The sequence below is a fragment of the Rhinatrema bivittatum genome, chromosome 5, assembly GCF_901001135.1.
Source record: "Rhinatrema bivittatum chromosome 5, aRhiBiv1.1, whole genome shotgun sequence".
In the NCBI taxonomy this organism is placed as follows: domain Eukaryota; kingdom Metazoa; phylum Chordata; class Amphibia; order Gymnophiona; family Rhinatrematidae; genus Rhinatrema; species Rhinatrema bivittatum.
Window position 1 is genome coordinate 170582207 of NC_042619.1, and position 17279 is coordinate 170599485.

Genomic DNA, 17279 nt, shown 5'->3' on the forward strand with positions numbered 1-17279 from the left:
TTTCATCCAAGTTTTACTTCCTTGTTTAATGTAATGCAATTCCTTTGCAATGGTTATGGTTATTATGTAAACCGAGGTGATTTGTAACATTTTACAAGAATATCGGTATATAAAATTGCTAAATAAATAAAATAAATTAACCAAATATTTCATGTTACTATTTCCAGCTAAGCTAAACCCAAGCTGTCAGCTCTATTTTATTCAATATTTTTATTTTTAAACTGGGGAGGAGGAGGTAGATGGAGCCAGACTCTTGATGGGTCAGTGCCTGTCAGTGGCCACCAACCTTCCCTTACTCTGCCCTTCTCTACTAGGAGGAGACCACTCAGTTTGTTCCCCCAGAAGCAATTTTCTCCCAGGCTTTTCAGCTGCTGGAGACAGAAAATATTGAAGAGCTGTGGGCTGCATAAGACCCTATCTAGGTTATTGTCAGCAATCTAATTGTTCTCTGCATCCATATGCTGGTGGGGAGCAATACTCATGCATCTTGACTGACCTGGTAGGGTTCAAGAAAAAAAAATGAACAGGTAAGACTAAATTTTTCCTTAAAGCCTTTGGCTACATCATACTCAAAACATTTTCTAAGTGAAGCTATCTGCATAGCTTCCTTTGAAAATTAGCTAAGTAGATGCAAATTACATGTGGATTTTGCAATTATGCAATCTCTCTGAAAACTGATTCCATAATGTTTGTTAAAAAATAAAAAGTCATCTAATTTCAGGTTGTTGGTCTAATGCTATAAGACTTTATGCTCATATCTGTTCAGATTTAATTCTGTATGTGTATGTATGTATATATTTAAAGAGAGTGCCTTTTTTACATGCCAGAGTGTCAGCATTTATGTTTTGATGATTATCTTGAGTCATGACAACTAATTGCAGCTCGATTGTCCAATCAGTGGAGTTTAGAAGGAATCTAGAGGGAATCTGCTTTTTGTTCAAACTATTTACAGTCCATACATTTATTCATTTTTTATATGGTGATGTGTTCTCACATCATCAGAATTCCATAGGTCATGGGGGGGGGGGGAATGCCAAGAAAAGTGAGAAGCAGAAATTGGTATAATTTTTTCATTTTTAACTGTGCCAAGTTTAAAGAAAATCATGAGCAAAAAATAATGCTTGTGCTAAAGAAAGATATGTATTGTGAATTATAAGATATTTTTCTGCTATATACAGTTGTCCATATGTTAATAAGATAATCCAAAATATAGTTTTACTAAAAATAAAAAACTATACATTTGTGTTCATTTTTGTTTCTAATTATAATTTTGTGGCCTAGCAGAAATTAATTTAATGATTTCTCTTTTATCATGTATACTCAGAATAATTCATGTCTTTCTTTGACCTTGTAATTGAAGTCAACATTTGCATTATTTAAAACATAATTACCATTTCTAGATAAAGAATTAATTAATTGAACACTGAAGTGAAACCTTGAAGAAATGTCAGCAGTAGATTATCAGACTTTAACTTTTTTCTCCCTGTTATGTTTATTACAATCTTAATTTCATCCACAGGTAATAACAAAGGAATTTTATAGTCTTCAAACATCCACAGAAAAACACATAAGTGAACTTCAGGCACAGAATTCTGAATATCAGGCAAGACTGGATATTTACGAAAAGTTGGAACGAGAGCTTGATGATGTAATAGTGCAAGCTGCAGAAAGTAAGTATGCTAATAAAAGAAAATATTGTACTACTAGATTTTTTTATGAAGAATATCCTTTAAAGAAGTAGTGTTAGCAATAGAAAACATTTAAATAATTAAAGAAAACAAAATCATGTAAGATTCCACATTATTTAGATATTTTGACGTTTTAGAAAGTTCTTCCTGTGTATCCATTACCTCTTGCAACTCCTTATAAATATCACAACAATTAATGTAGTATGAACAGCTAAATGGTGGGCATGGTAATAATAAAAGTTAAATCACCAGTGCAAAAAGGCAATATGGAAATCACACTTAATGCAGTAACACCAATGAGGGGTACTTATGGAATCAGATGCTAAATTATTTCATCATGGAGCACAAAACAATCTAATCATAGTGCCCCAGTCCATAAATGTTTATTTGACTTAATGTTCACTGTCTGACATACACAATGTAAAAATTAAGCTATTTGTATCACAGTATGGTTCACTTTCGATGTGATTTAGAATTTTTTTCAAAACAGCAGATCAGTTTATGAAGGACTATCAGCTTCCTTGGATCCCAGTTGCTGGAAGTACTGCTGTTGCCCCTTTCTGAGGCAATGTCTTATTTTTTCTATTTATCATTAATATCCATTCCTTTCAGTCTAGCAAGAATTTCCAAGGTGACTTACAATAAAAGACATTTCAAATTATTTTTCATGCAGCCAGACCAATACAGACAAATGGGTTATGTACACCAACCAGTTGGAGACAGATTCACTGAATAGGCTCTTGTGCTCACCTTAGTCTGCCAGTATTCTCTGACCCTTGCTGTGAGCTGAGGCCTGGTTAGGCTGAGTAAAAAGGATCTCAAACTGTGGGCAGCTCCCTTGGTTGAGCATAGCCTCTGGCCAGTTTACTTCCAGTATTCCTGGATTGGGCTTTGGACTAGGTCTGTAATTAGCATTGTTCCTCCTCCCCTTTTCTTAGAATTAGGTTCCCAAGGGAATCTTCTACTCATAAGGTTTAAAAAAAAAAAAAGGGGGGGAGGATTTATTTTTCATGTATTGTCTCCCTGCTGCGATTATTAAAGTTAGTCAAAAATAGGTGGTCATCTATCAAGATTTTATTGGAGATGGGTCCAAATTACCACAAATCAATGGGTCTTAATGGTTCAGAATGTGTATACCTTGGAAATTTCCTGGCCTATCTTAGATCCTTTTATGGCTTTCCCTTGTCACCCCGCCCTGATAAAGAAGGTAGTACATAAGCTTCTGTTCATAGAGGCGGTAGTACCAGTTTTGAGGGACCAGTGTGCTCAGGGAAAGAATTCAATTTATTTTGTAATTCCCAAAAACAGAAGGGTCCTTTTTTACTACTCTAGATCTGAAACAGGTCAATAAGTCCTTGAAAGTTTCGCATTTTCAGATGGAAAATTTGAGGCTGGTCATAGTGGGAATGAGACAAAGGGAATGCCTGACCTTTTTGGATCTAACGGAGGCATATCTTGACATTCCTAAAAGGGAAGATCTTCAAAAGTACATTTATTTTGCCGTATTATGGAGTCATTTTCAGTTTCTAGCTCTGCTCTTTGGATTAGCCATGGCTCCAAGGATCATTTCAAAAGTGATTGTGCTGGGAAGCAGCATTGGTTCATCCTTACCTGGACAATTGTTTGATTAGGTAAAGTCCACTCAAAAGAGTATATTGGGTATGAAGAGATGATCCAATTGTTGCAGAAATTCGGATGGGTAATAAACATCTTAAAGAGCATCCTGCTGCTCTCTCATTCTCTGAAATACCTGGGAGCAATTGTCAACTCAAAATTAGGATGAATGTTTGATAAAGGAGAGGGATAAGTCTGTTACTTACTGGATATCAGGAAACTGCCAGTATGGAGCTGGCTAGAACTTTTGGGCTCTGTGGCTGCAGCATTGGTTTTGATTTCATGGGCAAGAGCACACGTGAGACTGCTTCAGAAGGCATTGTTGCCCAGGTGTGATCCACAATTGCATGTTTATGCAAGATTACTCAGAGAGACTCACTGTACTGGAGCAGACCAGAGTGAATTTACACTGGTGGCTAAACACCAAGAATTTGGAGAGGGGAGTCTATCTCGAGTCACCATCGTGGATGAACGTGATGACTGATGCCAGTCTGATAGGTTGGAGAGCTTATTGTCTAGGCATGGTCACTCTGAGGACATGACCAGAGGAGGAAGTTAAATAGTCCATCAGTCATTGAGAAACCAGAGCAATTTAGTTGGCCCTCTTTACTTTACATCCCTTCTCCAAGGTCAAGCAGTCAGAACCTTATCAGACAATGCAATGGTAGCAGCGTTTGTGAATAATCAAGGAGCACTAGGAGTTAGGTGTCCGAAGAGACGGAGTTGTTGATTCATTGAGCAGAAAAGAACGTAAAGGTAATTTCAGCATTGTATATAGTCAGGGAGGAAAATATTCAAGCAGACTTTCTCAGCTGCAATTTCTTGGATCTGGGAGAATGAGCATTGTCCCAGGAATTGTTTGATCTCATAGTACACAAGTAGATCGTAAGAAGACCAGCAAAAATGCAAAAGTAAATCAGTTCTTCAGTCAAAAGAAAACTGAGTCGACCTGTCTAGATAACTTTGGTTCAGGAATGGCCTTTAGAAGCAATTCTGTATATGTTTCATCCATGGCCTCTGGTAAGCAAAATCCTACAACGAATTTCTGCTCATCGGGGGTGGTGATTCTTGTAGCTCTAGACTGGCCAAGATGTCCCTGATATGTGGATCTAAACAAGCTATTGAAAAAGGATCCATTGCAATTGCCTCATCACAAGAATCTTCTGTTTCAAGATCTTCTTCATGAGGATCTAGATCAGTTTTGTCTTAATGGCTTGGCCCTTGAGAGTGCTTGTCTAATAAAGAAGGGATTTTCACAGGATGTGATGAATATTCTCTTAAGTGCTAGAAAGATGTCTACTTCCTTTGCTTATCTGAGGATTTATTGAATCTTTGAAAACTGGTGTTTGAACAAGCAGATCATACCCAGACGACCCTAGATTCCTAGCATTCTGGATTTCTTACAGAAAGATCTAACAGGCTGATGCAGTAAGTGGAGCGCTAAGAAAATAAGCACTGGTTTTCAGTGCACGTTTTTGGCACCCAGGTTATTTTTTTAAACTCCCAATGCAGTAAGCTAATGCTATGCTAATTCATCGGGAGTTTAAAAAAAAAGTGCCTAAACCTTAAAATGTGCGTTCCGCACAGGCCAAATAGACATTTTAACTCAGGAAGATCAGAAGCATCTTGACAGGCTACTGCCGCTGCTACCTAGACAGATTAATTCTGATTTCTCCATCTATCTGGCAGCGAGAAGCAGCTGCCGGATAGCTGGATGAATCAGTACTTATCCAGTTATCCGGCACAGGTCACCACTGCTTACCCAGATAAAACAGTAATTATCTGGTTAATTGGCGATGGCTGCTGACATTTACTTGGAGAGTTCGTGACTATTTTTTAAACTTCTATTTTTTCTTTTTTACTATTTTTTTTATAGTGCTGGAAACTTTACTCCAGCCCTGACCTAGGAGTTAAGTTTCCAACACCAAAACAGGCATCTATCCAGATGCGGTCTCTCTGCTTCAGAGACCACTGCTTAATGTCCTCATTTTCATAGGATTTCCATGCAAGGGCACTAAGCAGTACTCCCACTTAGGAACACATTTTTTCTGCCCGCAGAACTTCTTGCTGCATTGGCAATAAGTTTTGCACCCAGAAAATGAGTGCTCAAATGCAAGCAGAAATGTACATTTGACTGCACACACCTTTCTGCATCAGCCTGTGAGTGTTGGCATAAGAAATGCATTTGGACTAGAACCAAGGCTCTATAGAATGTTTCTCTTTCAATCTATTCTTACTGAAGATCTGAAAAAAATGTAGCTAAAATATTATAGAAGGCAGTATTCTGAATGCTGACTTCAGGACTATAAGAATAGACATCTAGTCTTTTGAAAGAACTTAACTTCCAAATTCTGCAAAAAATTTAGGACTGGACCTGAAGGCTTCTCTTAGGACCCCTTAAAAATAGAATGCAGCTACTAATTTTTTTTATATAATGCTGATAGTGAATGTGGCACTGTAAAAAGTAAACCTAAATGAGGCAGTACAGATAACATGAGCAGTCATAACCATCCTTGTTCCCACTTGCCCTCAAGACCTCACCACACAGAATACGAAAGCAGGTCAGGCACATTATTTAATGATAATAATAGGCTGCAGCTTTTTTAGTACATGTAAACAAGTTTCCCTATATGATACCCAAGCCACAAAAATTAACACCAGCAGCATTATTGCTGTCCATTGTGAGCCTAGCTAGACAGCCTTTACTACTCCAGCTTGTGCCTGCCATATCTAGTTGGCTATCCATGAAAATGGTCATCCAGTCCCTCCTCATGTTTCCAAGCGAAAGTGACCACTCTTCCAACATGGATATATCCAGTGCATGCTATGTGATGTCCTAGGGCGTCCAATACCTCAGTTCTCACCAGGCAGCTCTGCACTGCTGCAGTATCAGCAACTTGACCCTTTCAGACTCCCCAGCTGAGAAGAGGGTCTTCTCCCCTTCTCTTGAGATGGACACACTCATGGATTTTCCTTCACTTTTGCCTTTATTGATGCACTTTCTAGCTCAGGTTTCCCACGCCAGGCATGAGGTAATACTCATGTACACGCCTTCTACTTACTCATACACACAGAAGTACTAAAGCTTTGACCTAAATTGAGCATTCAATACAAGTACCCAAACAACACTGCTAATTGAGGCCTGCCACAATGTGTTCAAGAATTATAGCTTCAGACCTGTTTAGCACTGAGCTTTCAGCCAGTGCTCAGTCATGTTGAATTTTGTGATTGTCCCATCCTGCTGTCGCTAAGGGCAACTCAAGTATTGGCTTTCAAATCCTGAGATCACCTGCTTCAGATGACTCCTGAAAGCAGTCCTACCAAGGATGACTGTGCTATCTGTGTCATCTGTAATCTCCATGGAGTACTTGAAACCATTATTGCAGGAGAGAAGAAAAGCTGTATTGTACTACGAAATGTCTGCCATTCCCACTCTCACTGTGGAACAACATTTGAAATTAGAGGAACCTTTCTCCTTAATGGAGATATCTAAGGCCCTTTCTTTGTTAAATTTAGGAAGGCCCCTGACCCTGATGAGTATTCTGTAGTTTTCTTTAAAATGTTTCAGCATCTGCTATAACCTCATCTTCATCACTATTATGCTGATTCACTGTTAAACCCATCTTTTGATCCCCTATTTACTGATGTCTGCATTGTGGATTTTCCAAAACTGGGCAAAGATGTCAACTTAGTATCTAACTATAAATCCATCGCTTTACTTAATACAGATTACAAACTCTTTGCAGAATTGTTGGCCAGCAGGATGATGAATATCATGAGCAATTTCATGCACCCTAATCAATCAGGATTTATAAAAGAGTGATTTATTTCTAACAATGCATGCCTTTTTCTGTACCCTGTTGCCTTAGCACAAAATGTTCTCACTCCCATGATAGCTTTATTTTTAGATGCTGAGAAAGCATTTGATCATGTAGAGTGGGCATATGTTTTTTTTGTTCTTAGATGGTTTGGATATGGGGACAATTTCCTATTTGTCATTCGACCTCTTTATCATGCCCCTCAGATAAATATATTGGTAAATAATAAGCTTTCTTATAATTTACATTCTTTAGAGGCATGAGACAAGGCTGCCCCTTGTCGCCCTTTCTCTTCAATTTGGCACTGGAGCCTCTTTTATTGGCCATTAGGCAGCACCCTGAAATATTGGGCTTTTTGGATTGGGAATCAGATGTTTGTTTTCAGCATATGCTGATGACATTTATTATATATTAGCAGCCCTGATAGTACAGTACTTTACCTGTGGGAGCACTGAGAGGAGAGGATCAACTTGCTGGTGGCTGAAAGGAATCAGTAAGTTGTTGTGTCCTTGGCTGGTGTTGTGGACCCTTGGCGTGAGTTGGGATTGACACCACTTGGGAGGAAGACCACCCACAGGTTCCCAACATCAGGAGGCGAGGCTGACAGACAACAGGGGCCGATGGCTGAGGTTTCACCACTACCAGCCCCGTTCCCCGCAGGTTGAGCCCTTGGGTTCCGGGGGCCGGCTGGACTTAGGTGAGCCCCTGTGATGAAGCTCTGATGAAGAAGGATCCGAGTCCTGGGCTGGCAGCGAGCAAGAGATGAGAGGTCCGGTCCGAAGGTCCAAGGCAGGCGGCGAACAAGAAACAAGAAGGGTGAGGTCCAGTCCGGAGCAGGCGGCAAGCGAGAAGTGTGGGGTCTAATCTGAAGTCAAGCCAGGAGAATCTGTCCGAAGGAGAAGGGCAGGAGCTGGAACCAGGCTGAAAGGCAGGAACGGGGACTTGGAACACAGTAACCGAAACAAGGAAGACAGGAACAGGCGCTGGAATGACAGGAACTAGAGCGGCACCACAATGCAGCAAGGCAGTCTTGTCAAGTTGCCAGAGGACCGTCTGCTGAGTGTTTTTATAGGGCAGAGCCCTGGTGTCCAAAGGAAGGGCCGGCGGCAACGTCCTGCCATGGGCCCTTTAAATCTCTAGCAGAGATGTGCGCACACCTAGGAGAGGAAGCAGCTGGGGGTGGCGCCAGCGGGGTCCTGCAGGGTGGAGGCCCCGCACCAGCGTCGGCAGCGACAGAAGTCCTCCGGCCTCGGGGAACAGCACAGGAAGAGGGACTGGCCCAGAGGGTGAGTATAACATAAGTTTTGCTTGGGAATTTTTTTTTTTTTTTAAGTATTGGGGAGAAGTATACTATTGGGGTATATTATTTTAGTGTGTTTGTGCTTTTAATAGTCAATAAGACAGCTCATAAACAGAAATTAGTATGTTTGTATTTCCTACCCCTCACACACCCACCCCAGCTCATCCTTTAATTTATAGGCAGGTGCCACTTTCACACTAAAAAAAAAAAAAAAAAAAAGGCCTTTTAACGTCACTTCACAAATTCCCCACACTCTATTGAGAGTTTGATCATTCCCCTGTAGGCCACTACCAGACATGTAGTGATTCACTAATACATTTAAAGAATACCAATTAGACACATTCCTACTCCTATAGCAACCTAAAACTTAACTAGGAACTGAACTGATGAAGGCAGCATTTCAGCAGCAAGAGGGGGGCCTCCCAGTCTTTTGCTTCGAGTGTCACATGTATGATTTTTTTACCCGCCGGTGAGAAGTTGTACGTGTGCATTTGATGCAAAGAGCTCCTGTCTCTCAGAGCATGGGTCTGATCTCTGGAGGCTAAAGTGGCAGACCTGGAGGAGCTGAGGCAGACAGAGAGGTATATAGATGAGACCTTCAGGGACATAGTAGCCAAGTCCCAACTTCAGACTGGCAGCCTTGGTGCTGCCTTGGAGGCAGATGTTCTCATGATCGGAGAGCATCAACCTGGTGCTGCAGGAAAGGATCCTGTAGCAAGGACCTGCTCTCCAGGTGGTGCATTGTCCTTTGGCACCAAGAATGTGTCTCCAAGGGCCACTGCCCAAGAGGGAAGGGTTAGGTCGACATTCATAGTTAGTTATTCGATTATTAGGAATGCAGACAGCTGGGTGGCTGGTGGGCGTGAGGGTCTCCCAGGACAAGCAGTACGGTAGTCCTCACATGTGGGTGACGTCACTGGACAGATCCCTATCACGGAAAACTTTTCTGTCAAAGTTTCTAGGACTTTTGACTGGCCCACTGAGCATGCCCAGCATGCCATAATCCCTGTAGCCACAGGAGTCTCCCTTCAGTCTCTTTTTTTCCGCACTGCAGTTTGCCTCGCGGTTAGGAGCTCTGTGAGAATTCTCTCACAATATTTCCTCACGGAAAAACTTGAAGATTACTTCATTAAAAAGTTCTCGCATAGGGGTCTCGCATTGCGATATTGTTTTTCATCGCTCGGTGAGTAAAAATCCACAGTCTCCGGTCAGTTCCTGCTCCCCTTTCCTCTGTGTTCGCAGGCCATCGACTATTTTCGCGGCCCTCGTTTTTTCTCCATCATGGCAACAGGTTTTTAAAAATGTCCAGAGTGTCCCTGTACCATGTCGATTACCGACCCGCATGATGTCTGTGTACTGTGCCTTGGCTCATCACAAGATGTTCGTCGCTGCCCAAGTTGTGCCCAAATGACCCCGAAGGGCAGGCGGGCCCGCCTGGACAAGATGGAGTCCCTTTTTAAAATCAAGATAACTACATCGACATCCACCCACTCATCACGAGCAGGAACATCAAAAAAATCCATCGACAAACCTTGCCGGGAGCACCAGGGAAGCAGTGACCATCCGTCACCGACACCATCTAAGGCATCGGCATCGTCTTCCTCGTTGCCGGAGAAAGACCGGACCGAGCACCGAGGGAAACATCGTCACCAGGACCAACGTGATTTCACTCCCGGTGCCAGCACCGACACTGCATCGGCCTCTGGCTGTCGAGCCGATGACATAGACTTAATTGGCATCACAGAGACGAGGTGGAAGGAAGGTAACCAATGGGACAGTGCTCTACCGGGGTACAAATTATATCGCAATGACAGGAGCATCCGGGAGGTGGTGTGGCGCTTTATGTCCAGGATGGCATAGAGTCCAACAGGATAAACACCCTGCATGAGACTAAATGCACAATCAAATCTTTATGGGTGGAAATCCCTTGTGTGTTGGGGAAGAATATAGTGATAGGAACATACTATCATCCACCTGGCCAAGATGGTGAGACAGACAGTCAAATGCTAAGATAAATTAGGGAAGCTAACCAAATTGGTAATGCAGTAATGGGAGATTTCAATTACCCCAATACTGACTGGGTAAATGTACCATCGAGACATGCTAGAGAGATAAAGTTCCTGGATGGAATAAATGACAGTTTTATGGAGTAATTGGTTCAGGAACCGATGAGAGAGAGCAATTTTAGATCTAATTCTCAGTAGAGCACAGGATTTGGTGAGCGAGGCAACAGTGATGGGGCCGCTTGGCAATAGTGATCATAATATGATCAAATTTGAATTAATGATTGGAAGGGGACAGTAAGCAAATAAATGACTCGTGCTAAACTTTCAAAAGGGAAACTTTGATAAAATGAGAAAAATAGAAAAAAACAAGAGCAGCTACAAAGGTAAAAAGTGTGCAAGAGGTGTGGACATTGTTAAAAAAAAAAAATACCATCCTAGAAGAACAATCCAGATGTATTCCACACATTAAGAAAGGTGGAAGGAAGTCAAAACTATTACTTGCTTGGTTAAAAGATGAGGTGAAAGAGGCTATTTTAGCCAAAAGATCTTCATTTAAAAATTCAAAGAAGGATCCAACAGAAGAAAACAGGATAAAGCATAAGCGTTGGCAGGTAAAAAGTAAGACATTGATAAGACAGGCTAAGAGAGAATTTGAAAAGAAGTTGACCATAGAAGCAAAAACTCATAGTAAAAGCTTTTTAAAATATATCCGAGGCAGAAAGCCTGTGAGGGAGTCAGTTGGACCGTTAGATGTTTGAGGGGTTAAAGGGCACATAGAGAAAATAAGGCCATCGTGGAAAGATTAAACAATTTCTTTGCTTCGGTGTTTACTGAAGCAGATGTTGGGGAGATACCCTTTTCGGAGAAGATTTTCATGGGTAATGTTTCAGATGGACTGAACCAAATCACGGTAAACCTAGAAGATGTGGTAGGCCTGATTGACAAACTGAAGAGTAGTATATCACCTGGACCAGATGGTATACACCCCAGGGTTCTGAAAGAGCTCAAAAATGAAATTTCAGATCTATTAGTAAAAATTTGTAACCTATCATTAAAATCATCCATTGTACCTGAAGACTGGAGGGTGGCTAATGTAACCCCAATATTTAAAAAGGGCTCCAGGGGTGATCCAGGAAACTACAGATAGCCTGACTTCAATGCCGGGAAAAAGAATGGAAAGTGTTCTAAATATCAAAATCACAGAACATATAGAAAGGCATGGCTTGAGAGCGGTGACGTCACCCGCTAAGATGGCCACCTAAACTAGTGGCTCGAGCCTTCAAGCCCCGCGATCCCTTCTCCATCTGCAGATTCGGCGCTCGGGACTGCACAGAAAACCCATAGCAGACCCACAGAAAGTCCAGTATGACACCGCCGAAAAAAAAGCCGGACCTGAACAGGTTTTCGTTCGCATCGGCAGCGGTAGTGGCATCGATCGGGGCCGGGGACAAAATGGCGCCTGGACCAGAGAAAAATGTAGCCGGAGATACCGCTATGACGGCAGATGGGGAGGGCACTGAAATATCTTTAAGGCAAGAATTTTAGAACTGGTTCCAGGAACTGAGAGGTGAAATGGCCTGGTTCCGGAGAGAAATTTGGGACATATTAGAGACTATGCAAAGTGACATCAAAGACCTCGGAGGGAGAGTGGAGGAAGTAGAAATGGGCCTGGAAGAACAACAAACTGAGGTCAGTAAACTGAGAGAGGAACAGAAAAAATTGAAAGAAGCCCAGGAAGAATTACTTCTGCATATGGAAGATATAGAAAATAGATTGCGTCGATTAACTTGAGATTCCGTGGCTTACCAGAATCAGAGGAATATAATGACTGTTTTAAAATGGTCAGAGATATTTGCAACCTGCTGCTATATCCAACAGGCCGTGAGGGAAAACCGCAAGGAGGTGGTTTTAGAACGAGCACATAGAGCCTTGGGGAACACATGCAATAACCAGTCAAGGGACATCATAGCCTGTTTCCACAGCTTTATAGTAAAAGAGAGGGTGGCTCCAGCAGCAAGGAAAAGTGGAACTATATCCTGGCAGGATCACAAAATCGAGATATTTCAGGATCTTGTCATATCCACCATTAAAAAAAAGGAGGGAATTCCGAGATATCATTCAGGCTCTGTGCTCTCACAATATTCACTATCGCTGGCTATTCCCTTTTGGCCTTTCTTTCACACTCAGCAGAGTCAACTCAAGGATCCGTCAGGTATCCGAAGCGGAGGATATCCTGCAAGAGACAAGCATACCTCTGGTGGGTTCAAAGAGAACTGAGAACAATGAGATTTCGACAGGGACACACAGAATGGAGCGGCCTCACTGGAAGAGAGTGGACAAAGGAGACCGGCATCTTCAACATTCGGGAGGGCCAGCGACAACTTCTCAGGATCCTGGTTAAGAAGCCAGAAGGGAACACCTGAGGACTTTACTCTGACCTAAGACTGTGAAGTATATAACATGTCCGGGTCATCCTCATCCATAGCAGGATGCAGTCAGTTGAATTATGCAGTTCTGCATTAATAACAAAGCTGGTAGAGGGGGAGGGATCCCTTGTCCCTTACAAAGTTGATGTTAGTGGTATGATTTAATTTAAGCTTGGGGGGGAGGGGCTATGGGCCACACTGGAGGGTGGTGATGTTAATACTCTCCAGGGAAGTCCTCACATGGGAACATGTGGATTAGACAAGGGAGGGAGAGGGAGGAGAGGGTGGGAAATCTGAGGAGTAAGGAACGAGTAGGTTGAATAATACCCCGGTGGTACATAGATGTTCAGATGCAGAGCTGGGGCAATCCTTTGGTTCATGGTGGAGGGAACACCAGAAGTGGTACATAGTACACAGGCGAGTAAAGATTAGATCATGGGGATGGTAAAAATTGTTTTTATTAATGTGAAAGGGTTGCAAACATACAACAAGTGGCAGGTGTTTACACGGGAGATGACAGCATTACACGCAGACATAGTCTTTTGCCAGGAGACTCACCTCACTAAGCGGTATGAGCGGCTATTAGTGTCTAAGGGGTACCCTCAAACATTTCATGCGGCAACTTCTGTTCATCATAAATATTGTGGGGTGGGAATATTATTCTCTAAACATATGGTAGTAGATGTTTTAACAGTGCTGAGAGATGTAGAAGGCAGATACCTCCTGATGAAGGTGAAGGTCCATAATAAAATCTACACTCTACTGAATGTGTATGCCCCTAATACAGATCAGGCAGTTTTCCTGAGCCAAAATATCTAATATTATAAGTGAGTGGTCAGAGGACCCACTGATTGTAGGGGGGGGGATTTCAATCTCACTAGGTATCCATATTTAGATAACTCTCACCCAGGCTGTAGCAGCGGTAGGATACACAGGCAGGCCCTTAAGCATCTTATTATGGACAGGGGACTATCTGATATCTGGCGGCTGCGTAACCCCACAATACATAATTATACGTTCTTTTCCCACCCACATAAATCATACTCCAGACTAGACTACTTCCCAATAGACAAGCAGCTAGTGGGTTCCATCAATATGTGGGCATAAGTTCTTTAAAATAATACCATTTCATGAACTAGCGCTTTAAATATTTAAGATATTCTTTTTCTTTAACTTTGATAATTGTCATCTCCTGTGGTGGCTCTCCCCGCACCCATATTAAGGGCTATGGGATTGTATGACTATTTATTTTCCTGTAATATGAGGTGGTATGTAAATTACTATACTGTCATAATCATTTACCTTTCAATGTGTATATTATTATTATATCATTGGAAAAGAACTAATAAACAGAAATGCCCTGCCTGCCTATAATTCTGTTTCCAAGGTGTATGAAACATGGGGGCTACTAATTGTCTTAGAGAGTATAATAAGGCCATATTTTGGCCTGCCACAGAGGTGCCAGCATAACTGCTTCTATCTCCTCATGCACTGCCTTCCAGGCAACATCTCGCTTTGAAACTAGATAGAGGAAGAGTATTGCCTTGTATGTTCTGCAAATGCCTAATCCTGGCTGTAGTATTTTTGGAAAATTATTATAAGCTATGCCCAATCCACTGTCTTTTTCATACTGAATAATTGCCTTTGAAACTTGTGATCCACTTGGGATTGTCTACAATAGTAGCTGCATCCTTTTTTGTGCTTTCTGCAACTAGGTGACTAACGGGATAATATCATTACAGAGCTGAGAAAGATGAACACAAATGGGAGGAGTATGAGGACCTGGTGCAGTACCAGCATAAGTTATGAGCTTCAACTGCTGTGAATCTTATCAATCCAATGAATAATGCTTTGAGACTGGGCAGATTCTGACTCAGAACCTATTCAATCCCTTAGATCTAGGATGATCCCTGTTTTCTTTGGGATCAGGAAATACTTGGAGTAAAATCCACACCATCATTCTCCCAGGGCCCACTGTTTTGGTTGCAGGCTGCCACTTTAAAAAGACAGAAAATATGAAAAATGTCTTGTTGCCCCCAAAAAACAGATTTTGCCTATTGGCACAGTTTCAGGTTTTCCCCTTTTTTTGTTTGACAGCCTGTGAGTGGGGGATTTCCCATGCATGAAGATTGTAATCCTGATTATTCTTGAAGAAAGCAAAGAGAACATCTGTAACAGATGTTCTCCAAGGATACCAGATTCCAGTCCTCATAAAATCCGCTTGCTTCCTCTTAGAGTTAGTTCTCCAATTTAAGCTAAATTATAGGTTGAAAAGGACCCACCCTCCCCCCAAACATGGATGCATGGCAATACACCTTGCTGCACATGCCTCGTAAAGCAGAGTTTCTAAACTTTTAAATCAAATTTCCATGTCATTTTCCATCTGATGATGTCACGCATGTGTGAGGTTCTGACATCCTTCTGCCCTCGAATGACACTTGTTACAGATAAGCAACTCTGCTTTGATATATCTTTGGCAGTATATACAGATGTTTGGTTTTGGTAAAGGCTATTTGTTTTGTTCTGGACAGTTTTCAGTTTTAGGAATATTACTGACTGTTTTACTTTATTTTTCAGTGGAAAATGAAGATGAAGCAGAAAGAGTTCTTTTTTCCTATGGTTATGGTGCTAATGTCCCTACAACAGCTAAAAGGCGACTAAAGCAAAGGTAAAAACAAAAGAACATGATGTCATGCAGACAATAATGACTTGCATTTTGGAATATGTTCTAATTAATATGGTAGCTATTCGTTTTAAGGAACATTTCAGCTTAAGAAATGTGTCCAAGATGATCTGTCTTCTCCCGCCTTTTTTTTCTTTTACATGAGATTTCACATGCACCACAAGAGTTCTTGTTCCTTCTCTAGAAGTTTTATAGTGCCTTAGTGAATAATAGAAAGAGCAGCAAACTCCCAGAAATCTCAAATTGCACAGAAAAAAAATAAATTATTTAAAAAATGTTCTTCTTTTGGACATTTCTAAAGCTATTTTTAAGTCATCTTTTTTGTTGTTGACGTGCTTCTTTAATCATTCTTTTTTAAAAGAGAATAAGATTGAGGACCTTCTTGAGAAACTTAGTTTGGGATATAGACTTCAAGCTGAGATACAATATCAAATTAACAAACTTTTTGAAGTATTTTAATAAGCTTTAAAATTGAGTAAGAACATCTGTACACTTTCCTGTAACATAGTGGTTTCCCTCAGCCATTCAGAGAGCTTCCGTTATGAGCTCTGTATTTCCAGTAGAACAGCATAAAAGCTATGGGAGATTTAGTTTAGATTGTGATCTGAGTTCTTTTAGCATCAAGAACTGGCATTCATGTACCTCGCAGGTATAAATATAATATTTATTTATTTATTTAGAAATTTTTATATGCCACTATCTACAATAGCACACAAATCGGTTTACAAAGTTCACATACATTATTAAAAAATAAAAGAACGTTAAAACATTCCGATTTAAACAAACATACAAAGATTGCCTATGATTCTCTAATTCCAAGCATTCAGCTTTTACATTATAAGTTTGATTGCTATCTCCTCGAATAGAGGAAGGTAACTGCTTATGCTTAGGTGTTAATACCAAAAACTTATTTAAATAAGTAAATCTTAAGGTCCCTCTTAAATGACTTTACTTCAGTCATCCAAACGTAAACTGTCTGGAAGCATGTTCCAAATTTTGAGCCAGCCACTGAGAAAGCACGTTTCCTTGTTAAGTTTTGCTGTCTTCGAGTTTCGGATATCAAGATAGCTTTTGTTTCCAGAGCATAGCTGACAAGGTGGATTATAAATATGCAGTAAGAACCCAGCCAAGCATTGTAGTCCTTGTTTATACAAAATACCATCATTTTTTGATGGAATAGGAAATTTTATAGCAAAACACAGGTAAGAACATAAGAAATTGCCATGCTGAGTCAGACCAAGGGTCCATCAAGCCCAGCATCCTGTTTCCAACAGAGGCCAAACCAGGTCACAAGAACCTGGCAAGTGCCCAAACACGAAGAAGATCCCATGCTACTGATGCAATTAATAGCAGTGGCTATTAACGAAGGGCTGGATTTTAAAAGCCCTGCGCCGGCGCGCCTATTTTGCATAGGCCGCCGGCACGCACAAAGCCCCGGGATGCGCGTAAGTCCCGGGGCTTCGTAAAAGGGGCGGGAGGGGTGTGTCAGGGGGTGGTCCGGGGGCATGGCGACCGTTCGGGGCCTGTGCCGGGGGATGCCGAGGCAGCGCGCGCAAGTTATGCCTGCTTCAAGCAGGCGTAACTTGCACAACAAAGGTGGGGGGGGGATTTAGGTAGGGCTGGGGGGTGGGGTAGAATAGGGGAAGGGAGGGGAAGGTGGGGGGGACGCAGAAGGAAAGTTCCCTCCGAGGCCACTCCGATTTTTTGCGCAGCCTTGCGTGCGCTGACCCTGGATTTTATAAGA

General features: G+C 41.6%; 1 protein-coding gene across 4 annotated transcripts in view; it reads left to right on the top strand.

Annotated features, from left to right (window-relative positions):
- The window catches only part of PIBF1 (progesterone immunomodulatory binding factor 1), a 391620-nt gene that overhangs the window by 255595 nt on the left and 118746 nt on the right, over positions 1-17279 (top strand). For all 4 annotated transcript variants that reach the window (XM_029603019.1, XM_029603020.1, XM_029603018.1 and 1 more), the window contains exons 12-13: positions 1520-1670; positions 15430-15520. In XM_029603019.1, coding sequence (XP_029458879.1) covers positions 1520-1670; positions 15430-15520 — 242 coding nt within the window. The remainder of the gene's footprint in view (positions 1-1519; positions 1671-15429; positions 15521-17279) is intronic.